Genomic DNA, 14,789 nt, shown 5'->3' on the forward strand with positions numbered 1-14,789 from the left:
CTCCCGGCTGATTTCTTCACGTTGGTTCAATATTAACCCGGTGGGGTCAGGACCAGCCCGCAGAGAAGTGCCGGGAGCGGACACACCATGGCGCGCGTCCGAGGCCCGCGGCTGCCCGGCTGCCTGGCCCTGGCTGCCCTGTTCAGCCTCGCGCACAGCCAGCATGGTAAGGGGGGCGCTGGAAGCTGCGATAGGCTGGCAGACCAGGGTGTGGGTCTGTGGGCTGGGGTCTCCACTGAGAGATCCGCACCGTGTCCAGCTCAGGGAAGGGGCCAGGCGCTCCAGGCCAGACAGACAGTGGCCGCTGCTCTCAGGCAATATGGAAGGTGTCCTGGGGGTGACCCGTGGAAGGAGGGGGCTAGTGGGCTGCCATTAGCAGCCTTCCGGGGCCTGCTGCCATCCCAGAGGCCCCCTCCCTCCGTTTCGGAAGCCAGCAGGGCTTGCTTCCTGCCCCCACGGTGGCCGCCATCCCACCCTCCTCCCCCCGGCAGTGTTCCTGGCCCATCAGCAAGCATCCTCGCTGCTCCAGCGGGCCCGCCGTGCCAACAAGGGCTTCCTGGAGGAGTTGCGGAAGGGCAACCTGGAGCGAGAGTGCCTGGAGGAGCCGTGCAGCCGCGAGGAGGCCTTCGAGGCCCTGGAGTCCCCCAGTGCCACGGTGAGGCCCTGGTGAAGCAGGCCCGGCTCCCGCAAGGGGTCCCGGCGCCCCGCAAGGGGTCCCGGGTGCAGGAGCACAGAGCAGGGGCCCGAGGAACTCGGCAGCTCTCCGTTGATCGCATCGTGTTTCACTGGGCCTCCGGGATGAGCAGCTCAGTCTCTCTGGGAGCGCCCAGCGCCTTGGCTCTGTCAAGGCCCCAGGGTCCTGCGAGGCTCCGGGGCTTCGAGGGAAGGGGGGCTCCTCGGTCTTCAGCCATCTGTCTGCGTTGGGATCTCTGGAGTGGCTGGCGCTGGCCGCGTGTCTCAGCTTTAGGTCTGCTGCGACTTCCGGGCCCTCGGGCGCTGAGGTTCCCGTCAGGCCTGGGGCTCAGTGTCCCGGGAGCCCCGAGCAGCCTTCCCTTCCCGGGGGATCCTCCTGGGCCCCTCCTCGCCAGTTTACTCCACCCACAGAAATCCCTTTCCATCTTGGCTGACCTGGGAGGGTGGAGGGGTACAGGCAGCCCCCCTCACGTCCCCAGGGGGTAACCAGAGTAAGGCAAAGAGGGGCTCATAGGGAGAAGACAAAGTTGACTCTAAAAGGCAAAAGGGACCCTGCCACAGCCTCATACTCAGCCTTGTTTTTCAGGATGTGTTCTGGGCCAAGTACACAGGTGAGCATGCGGAAGACGTTGCTCTGGGAGAGGAGCCCTGGGGACCCCAGCTGCAGAGTGCTCCGCCCGAGAGCCTCCTGGTCCGCCCGGCCGCCCGGCCCTGCGCCCCTGCCCCGTTCCTTCCCTCCGTCCACCGCCTGCCCGCTCCTCTATTTCTGAGCGCTGTCCCACCCTTTACTTGCCCTGTCCCCACCTCAATCTCAGTGGTGTCTCTGGGTCTTTTCTAGCTTGTGAGTCGGCGAGAAATCCTCGAGAAAAGCTCAATGAATGTCTGGAAGGTGAGGAACTGACATGGGGGTGGGGAGACCCCCGTGTGCAGAGTAGGGGTGGGGTAGGAGTCGAGGCCCGGGGGTGGGGGGCGGTGGCCTCTGGCAGCTGACATAGCCTTTCTGTTCCTGAGGGCAAGGATGCGTCTTTGCCCCTGGCTGTATGCCTGGTAATCATCCCTACGATGATTCATTGTGGAGGAGGAAATGAATGAATGCGTCATGAATTAATGCTAAGTCCTCATTCTCAGCCAAGCCCCTGCCCATGCCAATCAGTCTTCCCCGTGTCGCCAAGGCAGAGCTTTGATAACGTCACATTCATTCTCCAACACCGCCCCCGTTGTCCCCAGAATAAAGCACAGGCTTCTTAGACTGGTGAACTTGGTGGGTTCTGTTTTTGTTTTTTTTTTGACTCTACTGGTCCTTTATTTTTTTTTTTAATTTTAAAATCTTTAATTCTTACATGCGTTCCCAAACAAGTAGGTTCTGAACTTAACATTTCCTTCTAGCCTTCTCTCGCATCGCACCAACCCTGAACCCAGAGCCCCCGCTTCCTGAAAGCAGGCATTTCTCTAAACAGGCCAAGCTATGTCAGATCCTGGCCCCTGTTAGCATGATTATCTCCCCGTGGAGAGCCCTCGCCACTGAATCACCCCACCTCGCCCTGTCCTTCAAGAACTGGTGCAAATGCACCACCCTGCCGGGCCTTCCGGGCACATAGTCCCTCCTCCCGAATCGTCCCTCGCGTCCCGAATCGTCCCTCGCATCCCAAATACACCGTTAGTATGGCAATAGGCCCCGCAGCGTGGCTTTAATCACTGGCCATGCTTTCACGGGTTAAGTAATTTATCCGGTAGACCTCTCACTAAACCTCTGCAATCTGTCAAGCTCTATGGTCAAGTGATGGGGATTTTAAGAGAATGAGGGAGCTCATAGTTTCATAGGAAAGCAAAAAGACAAAACATCAAATTAGTTGATGGAAAAGTTCTGTTCCAGGTGCCCAGAGAATTCCAGGAGTAGCTGGCAGAATCAAGGACCACTCCCCAGGAGTAGTTTTACTTGTATGTGTGGGATGCCCTGATGAGTGAACAGGCAAGCATTCCAAGGCCAAGGCAAGAGCATGTGCAAAGGCCCCTAGGCTTAAGGACTGAGATAACAGCACAGGCAGACCAGGGCCGGATTTAAGGACCTTGTTCACGCTTTCATTCTGTTTCGGGGAGCCGCTGGATATGAGCGCCGTGCGGGCAGGGACCTACCGTGGCTCTGATCGCCTTATTCGTGGCTGTGTCCTTGGTCCCGGGTACAGCGCCTGGCACATGGCTGTCACACAGGGGGCGCTCAGTGAGTGTTGGGTGCCTGCTGTTGAATGGGTTGTAGACCTTCTGGGTACAAAGGAAGTGCTGAGTAAAGGCAGGTTAAGGGTCATGGAGCAGAAGCAGCTTGGAGGGGATGGACCAACAGAGCTTTACAAGGAGAGAAGGGCGGGTGGACAAGTCCTTAGCATCAGACACCTGGACTGGGGTCTCTGCAGGCAACTGTGCTGAAGGTGTGGGGATGAACTACCGAGGGAACGTGAGCGTCACCCGGTCAGGCATCGAGTGCCAGCTGTGGAGGAGTCGCTACCCACATAAGCCAGAGTGAGTGACGGGCAGGCCTGTCTGCTGAGACGCTGGGGGTGAGGAGACACTGGGGGTGGTGGGGGGAGGCTTCTCGCTGAGCGTCTTTCTATTCCAGAATCAACTTTACCACCCACTCGGGGGCTGACCTGCAGGAGAATTTTTGCCGCAACCCGGATGGCAGCATCACTGGGCCCTGGTGCTACACCACATCCCCGACTCTGCGGAGAGAAGCGTGCAGCGTCCCCGTGTGCGGTGAGCGGGGGCGGCCGGTGGCCCACGGGTCTGCGCGGGCTGGCAGCACAGGACAGGAATCGAGATGCCAGCGCCCTCTGACCGGGGTTAGTGACCGACACTTCCCAGTTAGTGACGTCAGGAGGCCAGAGCAAGTCCACTTCCAGCCTCGTTCTCTCCCTCCACTTGCTTCCAGGACGTGGCTCATTCTAAATATGCTTTCCTTCCTGCTCGGGGCCTTCTCTCCAGGAAGCCCTTCCTAACCATCTCAGTCCACATGCCCTTTTTTGAGCGCCAACAGCAAGCCTCGTACAGTCCAGTCCTGCATGATTCTCGTTATTAATTCCCATCACGTGGCAGCTAGCTATAGTCACAATAGTGCCGCAGAGCCCACAAAATGACCAACAAACCCCAAAAGCTCGGGGGCAGACACCAGTAAGCGTTTATTTTTTATGTGTCTGGGGGTCGACTGGGGTGGCTCTGCTCCTTGCAGCTGCAGTCCGTGGGGTCCAGATGTAGGCTGGGCTTGGCAGGGGGTCCCGCTTCAAACAGTGGGTCCAGCCGAGCTCGGCTGCTCGGGTGGGTGGGTCCAGGTCCGCTCTTCCATGGTGAGGGAGGCAGAAAGGCTGCAGCTTCTTCCGTGGGAATGGCAGAAATGCCAAACACTGAACAGAAGCACAGAAACTGGCAGAGTCAGTCCTGCCCACATGCCTTTGGCCAGAGCAAGTCAAGTGATCAAGGCCAAGGTCGAGAGGTGGAGGCTACACTTTGTTTATAAAATAACAGGACAGAGGGTGTGGATTCAGGCAGAGATAAGGAATTAGTGCCAGTAACTCAATCTGCCAAACATGGATTGTCATCCTCAGTCGACCCAGCTCTCTTTCCTACTGGGCCTTTGTGAACACACAGAATCCCTTAGACTCCAGGCGGGCGCTAGCAATCGAGTACAGATCGCGCGGGAGGTGAAACCTGGGCACTATTCCTGGCTAGTCACGCCCCAGACACTTGCGCCCAGTATCTTTTGTTTAAATCTCAACAACCCTGCAAAAAAAAAACAAAAACTCATTAGCGATCCCTTTCACAGGCAAACGGACTGCAGCTCGGAGAGGTTAAGTGACTTGACATCATACAGGTCAAAGGTCATGGGGCAGAGCTTCCCGTCCTGTCTGGCTCCACTGTGGTCCCATGCTCTCTGTCCCCTCTCTCTCCTCACCCACCAGGCCAGGACCGAGTCACAGTGGAGGTGATCCCACGGTCGGGAGGCTCCACCACCAGTCAGTCGCCTGGACTGGAAATGTGCGTCCCGGACCGCGGCCGGGGGTACCAGGGGCGGCTGGCGGTGACCACGCGCGGGTCCCCCTGCCTTGCCTGGAGCAGTGAGAAGGCCAAGGCCCTGAGCAAGGACCAGGACTTCAACCCGGCCGTGCCCCTGGTGGAGAACTTCTGCCGCAACCCAGACGGGGACGAGGAGGGCGCCTGGTGCTACGTGGCCGACCAGCCTGGCGACTTTGAGTATTGTGACCTGGACTACTGCGGTGAGAGGGCAGGGCCGGGGCCTGAGAGGGCACAGGGCCTGGCGGCCAGAGCGGGAGCAGAGCCTTCCCTGGCCTCAGGCTTCCCACGTGTGCAGAGGGCCTTCCTGAGCCAGGTAGGGGCGCGCCTAGCCCCTGCCCACAGCTGGGGCCAGTGAGGCCCGCCAGCTGGGTTCGCTAGCAACCCGGGTGCGCGCGCTTAACCGCCACGCCACACGGCCTCCCCGGGGCGGGGGCCCGGGGCGGGGGCCCGGGGCGGGGGCCCGGGGCGGGGGCCCGGGGCGGGGGCCCGGGGCGGGGGCCCGGGGCGGGGGGCGGGGGCGGCGTGGCCCGGCCCAGCCGCAGCCCGTGTCTGGGTCCCTGCAGGGGAGCCGGTGGATGGAGACCTGGGAGACGGGCTGGGTGAGGACCCGGACGCGGCCATCGAGGGACGCACGTCTGAGGACCATTTCCAGCCCTTCTTCAACGAGAAGACCTTCGGCGCCGGGGAGGCCGGTAAGGCGCGGGCATCACGGCGTGCGGGCGGGGGCGCGGCGGCGCTCCGCCTCTCACCGGCCCGCTTGCCCCTTAGACTGTGGCCTGCGACCCCTGTTCGAGAAGAAGAAGCTGCAGGACAAAACGGAGACGGAGCTTTTCGAGTCCTACATAGAGGGGCGCATCGTGGAGGGTCAGGACGCGGAGGTTGGCCTCGCGCCCTGGTGCGTGCTCCTCGCCTCCCCCGCGCCCTCTCCCCGCCCCCCCGCGCCCCGGAGCCTTCTCCGATCACAGACTTAGGCTCCACTGGTTATCTAGCCCACACCAGCATCGCATGGAGTCCTCACTGCCACCTGTTTAGATTTGGGTTTGTTACTTCTCCAAATCAGATGGTGAAGCTGAGGCTCAGAGTGCTTAAGGGACTCGTCTAAATGATGCTGTTAGTGAATGGGTTACATAGCAGGACTCAATTCCAGTTCTTCTGCCCCCAGAGCTCTGCTAAGCTGTGCCAACTCTGGCCTGGAAAAAGCTCAATGGGGGAGCGGGGGAAGGAGAGGTGCAAAACGCAGGTGGCTGCCCTTTCGTGTCACATGGATGCCTTGTCCCCAAGGGTGGCCAGGTCAAGCTGGGGTCTGGGCCCAGCAGTTAGCTCTGTCCAATTAGTTCTTAAACTTGGGACTTTATGCTTGTTTTTGTTGTTCAGTCACTAGTCGTATCCAACTTTTTGCAACCTCATGGACTGCAGCACGCCAGGCTTCCCTGTCCTTCACCATCTACCAGAGTTTGCTCAAACCCATGTACACTGAGTCGGTGACGCCATCCAACCATCTCATCCTCTGTCGTCCCCTTCTCCTCCTGCCTTCAATCTTTCCAGCATCAGGGTCTTTTCCAGTGAGTCAGCTCTTCGCATCAGGTGGCCAAAGGACTGCAGCATTGGCATCAGTCCTTCTAATGAATATTCAGAATTGATTTCCTTTAGATGGACGGGTTTGATTTCCTTGCTGTCCAGGGGACTCTCAAGAGTCTTCTCCAACATCATAGTACAAAAGCATCAATTCTTCGGTGCTCTGCCTTCTTTATGGTCCAACTCTCACATCCATACATGACCAATGGAAAAACCACAGCCTTGACTAGACAGACCTTTCTGCTTGTAGGGCTGGTGAATGGGGCAGCCCGCCACCCAACCCTGCCACCTGCTGATGCTTCCCACTTCCCCCCTCAGGCAGGTGATGCTCTTTCGGAAGAGCCCCCAGGAGCTGCTGTGTGGGGCCAGCCTCATCAGTGACCGCTGGGTCCTCACGGCCGCCCACTGTCTCCTGTACCCGCCTTGGGACAAGAACTTCACCGAGGCTGACTTGCTGGTGCGCATCGGCAAGCACTCCCGCACCAGGTACAGGGGGCCCTGGGTGTGCAGCCAACTGTGCGGGCCCTGTGGCTCTGAGACACCGGGGGTATGTCTGTGTACGTCTCTTGTGGTAGAAAACCCAGCAGTCCCTGCTATAAAGTCGACTTGCCCATGTCCTGACTAAAGCTTGGACCTGGGGACAGAGAAGCTAAGGCTTGGCAGAGAGCAGAGTCCTGGCCTGCCCTTGGCGCCCCTGCAGGCATCAGGACGCGGCCCAGGCGTGAGCCCTGAGTAGAGGCTGTTTGGGTCAGGGCTCGCAGCCTGTGTCCCTCCCGCTGCTGCCTGGGCTGCTTGATTCTTGAGCCTTGGGGCAGCTTCAGGCCAAGAAGCAGCTGCCTGGGGGCCTGCCAAGGCGGAGCTGGCCCGCTGCTTACCCTGACTTCTGGCCCCTGAGGGCAGGCAGTTTCCCTCCTTGAGGAACCTGCCGACCTCCCTGGGTGGCCTGCAGCTTCTCTCTTTTCTCTGCTGGGGTCTGCACAGGTATGAGCGGAAGGTTGAAAAGATCTCCATGCTGGACAAGATTTACATCCACCCCAGGTACAACTGGAAGGAGAATCTGGACCGGGACATCGCCCTGCTGAAGCTCAAGAGGCCCATCGAGTTCTCCGAATACATCCACCCCGTCTGCCTGCCCGACAAGGAGACAGCAGCCAAGTGGGGCAGCCAGGAGGGCAGCCGGGGGGCGGCGGGGGGGGGGGGCGGGGGGCAGGGCGGCTCGAGGCTGAGGGGGCCTGGGCTGGGTTCTGGGCCCAACTCTGACATCCTGTTGCCTTGCCGAAGCTCATTCCCATTTCCAGGCCTCGGGCCTTCCTGCCACAGGGGTCTTAGGCTCGGGTCTCGAAGGGGTGGTGCTGGGGCCCGGGAGGCTCCTGGGCGGGTCTTTTCTCACTGGGTCCTTCTCCCTTCCCCAAAGGCTGCTCCGGGTTGGGTTCAAAGGGCGGGTGACGGGCTGGGGCAACCGGAGGGAGACGTGGACCACCAGCGTTGCCGAGGTGCAGCCCAGCGTCCTCCAGGTGGTCAACCTGCCTCTCGTGGAGCGGCCGGTGTGCAAGGACTCCACCCGGATCCGCATCACTGAGAACATGTTCTGTGCCGGCAAGTCCCCTGGGTGTGGCGGGGCTGGGGTGGGAGGATGAGACCCCTTAACAGCGCAGGCCTGTGTTCAAGTCCTGGCTTCGCTTTATTTGTGTACATATTATACATTTTATTTAAACATAGTTGAGACACAATGTTAGTGTCAGGTGTGCAGCATAGTGATTCAGTGTGTTGACAGCTTATACTCCATTTAAAGTCGTTACAAAATAATGGCTGTATTTCCCTGTGCTGTTCAGTGTATCTTGGTCATTCAGTCTGTGTGTGGTGGTTTCTCTCTCTCAACCCACAGCCCCGTCTTGCCCGTCCGCATCCCTCTTTCCCCACTGGTAATTCCTAGTTTGTTCTGTCAGTGAGTCTCTTTCTGTTTTGTTATATTCATCTGTTCTATTTTTTGGATTCCACAGATAAGTGATAACAGTATTTATCCCTCTCAGTCTTTCTTATTTTGCTAAGCACACTACCCTCTAGGTCCATCCGTGTTATGGCAGATGGCAGAATTCCATTATTTTTTAAGGCTGAGTAATGCTGTCTGTCTTCTTCATCTGTTCGTTTATCGATGGATGCTTAGGGTTTTGCCTTGCATTATTGCCCTTCCCAGATATTGTGTTCTTTTTGTTTGTTGTACAAATTGAAGGTTTGTGTCAAGTCTACAGGAGCCATTTTACCAACATCTGCTCACTTCGTGTTTCTGTGTCACATTTTAGTAATTCTTACAATGTGTCAAATGTTTTCATCATTATTATATTTGTTAGGGTGATCTGTGATCAGATGTTGTTATTGTAATTGTTTTGAGGCATCACGAGCTGCACCCATATAGCCAGCAAACTGTTCTGACTGCCCCTCTTTCCTCGGGCCTCTATTCTCTGAGACACAACACTATAGCAATTAGGCCAGTTAATAACGCTACCATAGCCTCTAAGTGTTCAAGTGAAAGGAAGAGCTGTACCTCTCATCTTAAATCAAGAGCTAGAAATGATTAAGCTTAAGGAGCAAGGCATGTAAACCTAGGCCTCTGGTGTCAAACAGTTAGCCGAGCTGCAAGTGCAAAGGAAAATTCTAAAGGGAAACTAAAGGTGCTATTCTAGAGACTTCCCTGGCGGTTCAGTGGTTAAGATTCCATGCTTCCACTGCAGGGGGCACAGGGTCAATCCCTGGTCAGGAGACTAAGATGCTGCCTGCCATGCAGTGTGAGCCTGTCCCCCCACAGTGCTGCTGCTGCTGCTAAGTCACTTCACTCGTGTCCGACTCTGTGCGACCCCATAGACGGCAGCCCACCAGGCTCCCCCGTCCCTGGGATTCTCCAGGCAAGAACACTGGAGTGGGTTGCCATTTCCTTCTCCAATGCATGAAAGTGAAAAGTGAAAGTGAAGTTGCTCAGGCGTGTCCTACCCTCAGCAACCCCATGGACTGCAGCCTTCCAGGCTCCTCCGTCCATGGGATTTTTCAGGCAAGAGTACTGGAGTGGGTGCCATTGCCTTCTATAGTGAACATATAAATGATAAGAAAGCAAAACAGCCTGATTGGTGATGTGAAGAACGTTTTAGTGGTCTGGACAGAATTAGCCACAACATTCCCTTAAGCCAAAACTTAGAAGCTAGCAGAGATTGATTCATGAAGTTTAGGGAAAGAAGCTGTCTTCATAATATCCAAGTGCAATGTGAAGCAGCAAGTTATTCAGAGGATTCAGCTAAGATAATTCATGAAAATAACTATACTAAACCACTGATTTCCAATGCAGACAAAACTGCCTTATATTGGAAGAAGATGCCCTCTAGGACTTTCATAGTTATAGAGGAGAAGTCAATGCCTGGCTTCAAAGCTTTAAAGGATAGACTGGCTCTCTTGTTAGGGGCTGATACAGCTGGTGACATAAAGTTCAAGCCAATGTTCCTTTACCCTTAAGAAAATCCTAGGGCCCTTAAAGAGTTAGTCGCTCAGTCATGTCCAACTCTTTGTGACCCCATGGACTGTAGCCAGCCAGGCTCCTCTGTCCATGGAATGTTCCAGGCAGGAGTACTAGAATGGGTTGCCATTGCCTTCTTCAGAGGATCTTCCTGTCTTGGGGATCAAACCCAGGTCTTCTGCATTGCAGGCAGATTCTTTACCACTTGAGCCACCAGCCCTTTGGAATTATGTTAAATCTACTCTTCCTGTGTTCCCTAAATGGAACAGCAAAGCCTGATGACAGGGCATCTGTTTACAATATAGATTACTGTTTTAAGTCCATTGTTGACACCTGATGCTCAGAAAAAAAAAATATTCCTTTCAAAATGTTCCTTCTCATTGACAATGCACCTGGTTACCCAAGAGCTCTGATGAAGACACACCACAAGGTTCCACAAGATTAATGTTTCCATGCCTGCTAACACAATATCCAGTCTGCAGCCCATGGGTCAAGAAGTGGTTTTGGCTTTCAAGTATTATGATTTTAAGAAATATATTTCATAAGGCTGTAGCTGCCATAGATGGTAATTCCTCTGATGGATCTGGGCAAAGTAAATTGAAAAGCTTATGGAAAGGACTCACCATTCTAGATGCCATTAAGAACATCTGTGATTCATGGAAAGAGGTCAAAATGCATGGATGACTTTGAGGGGTTCACAACATCAGTGTAGGAAGTATTAATAGGTGGGTGCAAATGTAGTTGCGTTTTTTTTTTTTTTGCGGTTTTGGATCATGAATTTTAAATTATTATAGCTAGGTTCAAACACATCTTTATTAATCAAAATTAGAACCATTATTATCAACATGTTTTTGTCAGTGAGAAGTAAGTTTGCTTATTCCTGTAGCATAAAAATCTGTGCTTCGGGATTCAGTGAACTCTCAGAAATCATTTTCTGCCTCCTCCTGGTTGTGGAAGCGTCATTCCCTGCAAAAAGTTGTTGAGATGCTCGAAGGCCTGGTCGCTGGTTGGCGAGAGGTCAGGTGAATATGGCGGATGAGGCAAAACTTGAGCCCCGTTCGTTCAGCTTTTGAAGCGTGGGTTGCACAGTGTGCGGTTGAGTGTTGTCACGAAGGAGAATCGGGCCCTTTCTGCTGAGCGATGCTGGCCGCAGGCATTGCGGGTTTGGTACATCTCGTCGACGGGCTGAGCATGCGTCTCAGATGTAACGGTTTCTCTGGGATTCCGAAAGCTGTAGAGGGTCAGACGGGCAGCAGGCCGGCTAACAGTGACCAAGCCCTCTTTTGGTGCAAGTTGGCTTTGGGAAGCGCTTTGGAGCCTCTTCTTGGTTCAGCAACTGAGCTGGTTGTCACATAAAGTCCACTCAGCGAGCACATCACAATCCAGTCGAGAAATGGTTAATTGTTTTTGTGTGGAATAAGAGAAGACGATGTTTTTGATTTGTGGTCAGCTCACAAGACACCCACTTATTGAGCTTTTCCACCTTTCCAATTTGCTTCAAATGCCAAACGACTGTTGAATGGTCGATATTGAGTTCTTCAGCATCTTCTCGTGTAGCTGTAAGAGGATCAGCTTTGATGATCCTCTCAGTCGTTTAGTCAGCTTCCAGTGGCTGGCCGCTACGCTCCTCATCTTCAAGACTCTCGTCTCCTCTGCAAAACTTCTTGAACCACCACTGCACTGTATGTCCGTTGGCAGTTCCTGATCCAAATGTGTTGTTGATGTTGTGAGTTGTTTCAAACAGTTTCATATAACTAGGAAGGGCTGCATTTTTGCTCTGGTCATTATCTTTGGTCTTTCCCCTTTTTGAAACGCCCTTAGTTTCTTCTAGTTTTTTAACTGTTGTGTGGATGGGGAAACAGTGGAGACAGTGACAGACTTTATTTTTTGGGCTCCAAAATCACTGCATATGGTGACTGCAGCCATGAAATTAAAAGATGATTGTGCCTTGGAACAAAAGCTACGACCAACCTAGACAGAATATTAAAAAGCAGAGACATTACTTTGCTGACAAAGGTCTGTCTGGTCAAAGCTGTGGTTTTTCCAGTAGTCATGTATGGATGTGAGAGTTGGACTATAAAGAAAGCTGAGTGCCAAAGAATTGATGCTTTTGAACTGTGGCGTTGGAGAAGACTCTCGAGAGTCCTTTGGACTGCAAGGAGATCCAACCAGTCCATCCTAAAGGAAATCAGTCCTGAATATTTATTGGAAGGACTGATGCTGAAGCTGAAACTCCAATACTTCGGCCACCTGATGTGAAGAACTGACTCACTGGAAAAGACCCTGATGCTGGGAAAGATTGAAGGTGGGAGGAGAAGGGGACGACAGAGGATGAGATGGTTGGATGGCATCACCAACTTGATGGATTTGAGTGTGAACAAGCTCTGGGAGTTGGTGGTAGACAGGGAAGCCTGGTGGGCTGCGGTCCGTGGGGTTGCAAACAGTTGGACATGACTGAGCGGCTGAACTGAAGCTGACACTGAATTGTTGTGTCATCAATAGGAGGGAGTTATGGTCAGTGAGTGTACTTTCTTCTTTCTTTTCTCCTCTCATACTTTTCATTGTATTTTTTCTGCTTGTTGGAAGTTAATCAGCCCTTTTGTTGAAGCATCCATCTCCTAGTTGGATGGAGCTTATACACTAGCAGACTTTTCAAGAGGGTTTTATGGGTTAAGAATTTCCTGAGTTCTTGTATGTAACTAGCTGGTTTTCTGTAGCCTTGATACCTTAAGTTCAGCAGCACTGGCTATAAAATCCATGGTTTAAGTTTTCCTCCCTTGAATTTGTTGTTACTTACTTTGAATGTTGTTTTCAGTCTGATGCCAAGTGTAATTCTTCTGCTCTTGCAAGGGAGTTGGTTTCTTCGCTTGGAGGCCTTGAAGGTATTTTCTTCATCTTTGAAGTCTCAGGTTTTTAGGCTAGGTCTCAGAGCTGAGTGTTTTAGATCAGCTTTGCCAGGTTCCCAGTGGGTCCTTTCAATATGCACATCTGATCTTTTATTTCTATGAAGTTTTCTTGGACTATATTGTACATATTAGTTCGGTCCCATTGCTTCCTTTCTTCCCTTAGTCTGAGTTCCATTTCAACCACTTTCTGCTTTTAACCTACTTACTGTTGTTTTGTCCATTTAATTTTTGAATTTCTGATTCATTCTTTTTCACATGCCAAAATTTTGCTTGAGGATATCTTTTCTTGTTTTTGGCCCTATTGAGCGGCTTGGAGGACCTCAGTTTCCCAACCAGGGATTGAACCAGGGTCACAGCAGTGAAAGCCTGGAATCCTAACCACTAGGCCATCAGGGAATTCCCCGCTTGATATTTAATTCAGTCACAGTTTTCTTCTGTTTCATGTTTGTGTTTGGGGATTTTTGTTGGCTGAGCTATTTTTGTTCGTATTTATTGTTGTCCTGTTGTATCTTTGTATAGATCTACTTGGTTTTCATCTATTCAGTTTGCAGATTTGGGTTTATTTACAAGATTCCTAACTCATATGCATCTATTTCTTTGACCTAGAAGATATTTTCCCTCCTCATCTCCACATAAGTTTTGATATTAAATGTATAGTTAGATACATTAGTAAATGTACATTAATTAATGTATCTAACTAATGGGCTTCTCTGGTGGCTCAGATAGTAAAGAACCTGCAAACCTGCCTGCAAAGTGGGAGGCGTGGGTTTGATCCCTGGGTTGGGGAGGTTCCCTGGAGAAGGAAATGGCAACCCACTCCAGTATTCTTGTCTGGAGAATTCCACGGACAGAGGAGCCTGGTGAGCATCAGTCTGTGCATTTGCAAAGAGCTGGACACAGCGGAGCGACTAACACTTTTGCCTTTAGATACATTAAAGCAGCTTGAAGTCTGGGTGTTCTCTGGGTTACACTTATGTTGACGGTGTAGCTTCTGTTGTTCTTTGAGTTCCTCTGCGTTGTTTGTGGAGGGTGCTTGGGGATGTTTGGATAAAGGCAACTGCCCTTTTTCTCAGCTGCCTGTCAGTCTGTGGGTTTTGTAAGTCACTCTGCCTGTTGGGTGGAGACTGGCTTGGAGGCAGCGAAAGGAGAGGCAGAGAAAGCGGCGGTTCGGGGGGAGAGTGGTGTGTGATGGGCCCGGTGCAGAAGTGGTGAGAGTGGCTGGCCGGGGGCTGCGTGTTGAAGGCAGAGCTGACAAAACCTGCCTGGGCTGGATGTGCGGGCTGAGGCAATGCGCAGAGTCGGGGAGGGCTAGCAGTTGGGGGCACTCAGCCGCAGCATCTCTGGATGGGAGAGTGGCTGGAGCGTGAGCTGCCCGCTCCCTGAGCACTGCGGTTCTCTCTCAAGGTTACAAGCCTGGGGAAGGCAAACGAGGGGACGCTTGTGAGGGCGACAGCGGGGGACCCTTCGTCATGAAGGTAAGCGTCTCCGAAGGCCCGGAGCTGGTGGGTAGATCCTTCTGGGTGGATGGGGAGGGACCCAAGGTTTCAGGAACAATCGCTTGACCCTCCCTTGGACTTGACTCTATTGGAACCCCCATGTTTCCTCCTCAGAGCCCCTCTAACAACCGCTGGTATCAAATGGGCATCGTCTCATGGGGTGAAGGCTGTGACAGGGATGGAAAATACGGCTTCTACACACACGTCTTCCGCCTGAAGAGGTGGATACAGAAGGTCATTGATCGGCTCGGAAGTTAGGGAGCCACCCACAATCCAGGCTCCTCTCACTGCAAAATCACAGAGTCCAATCCAGTGAAAGAATTCTTTTTGTGGTTTGTTCCTAAAACTATCTTTCTCAATAAAAGTGACTCTATCAACAAGCCTCGGGACTCCCAGTGCCGTTCATGGGGCAGCTCAGAAGAGCCTGTCCCACCACTGGACAAGCGGCACGCGAAGGACCCGCCACCCCGAGAACAGGGCCAGGTGAGAGGGGAGATGGCAGCCTGAACTTAGGAGCACTTCAGATATTCCAGGCTTGGGGCATTCATGGATTATTTC

The 14,789-nt window shown here is 53.3% G+C and overlaps 1 protein-coding gene across 1 annotated transcript; it reads left to right on the plus strand.

The window, feature by feature from the left end:
* Window positions 1-87: 87 nt before the first annotated feature.
* F2 (coagulation factor II, thrombin) lies at window positions 88-14,489 on the plus strand. Its single transcript, XM_052653177.1, has 14 exons — window positions 88-166; window positions 492-655; window positions 1,280-1,304; window positions 1,532-1,582; window positions 3,102-3,207; window positions 3,305-3,441; window positions 4,641-4,955; window positions 5,319-5,447; window positions 5,524-5,650; window positions 6,649-6,816; window positions 7,312-7,485; window positions 7,745-7,926; window positions 14,140-14,210; window positions 14,346-14,489. Exons 1-14 carry the CDS (start codon window positions 88-90, stop codon window positions 14,487-14,489), a joined length of 1,872 nt encoding a protein of 623 aa, XP_052509137.1.
* Window positions 14,490-14,789: the final 300 nt, after the last annotated feature.

Source organism: Budorcas taxicolor, chromosome 15 (genome assembly GCF_023091745.1).
Source record: "Budorcas taxicolor isolate Tak-1 chromosome 15, Takin1.1, whole genome shotgun sequence".
Classification (NCBI taxonomy): Eukaryota; Metazoa; Chordata; class Mammalia; order Artiodactyla; family Bovidae; genus Budorcas; species Budorcas taxicolor.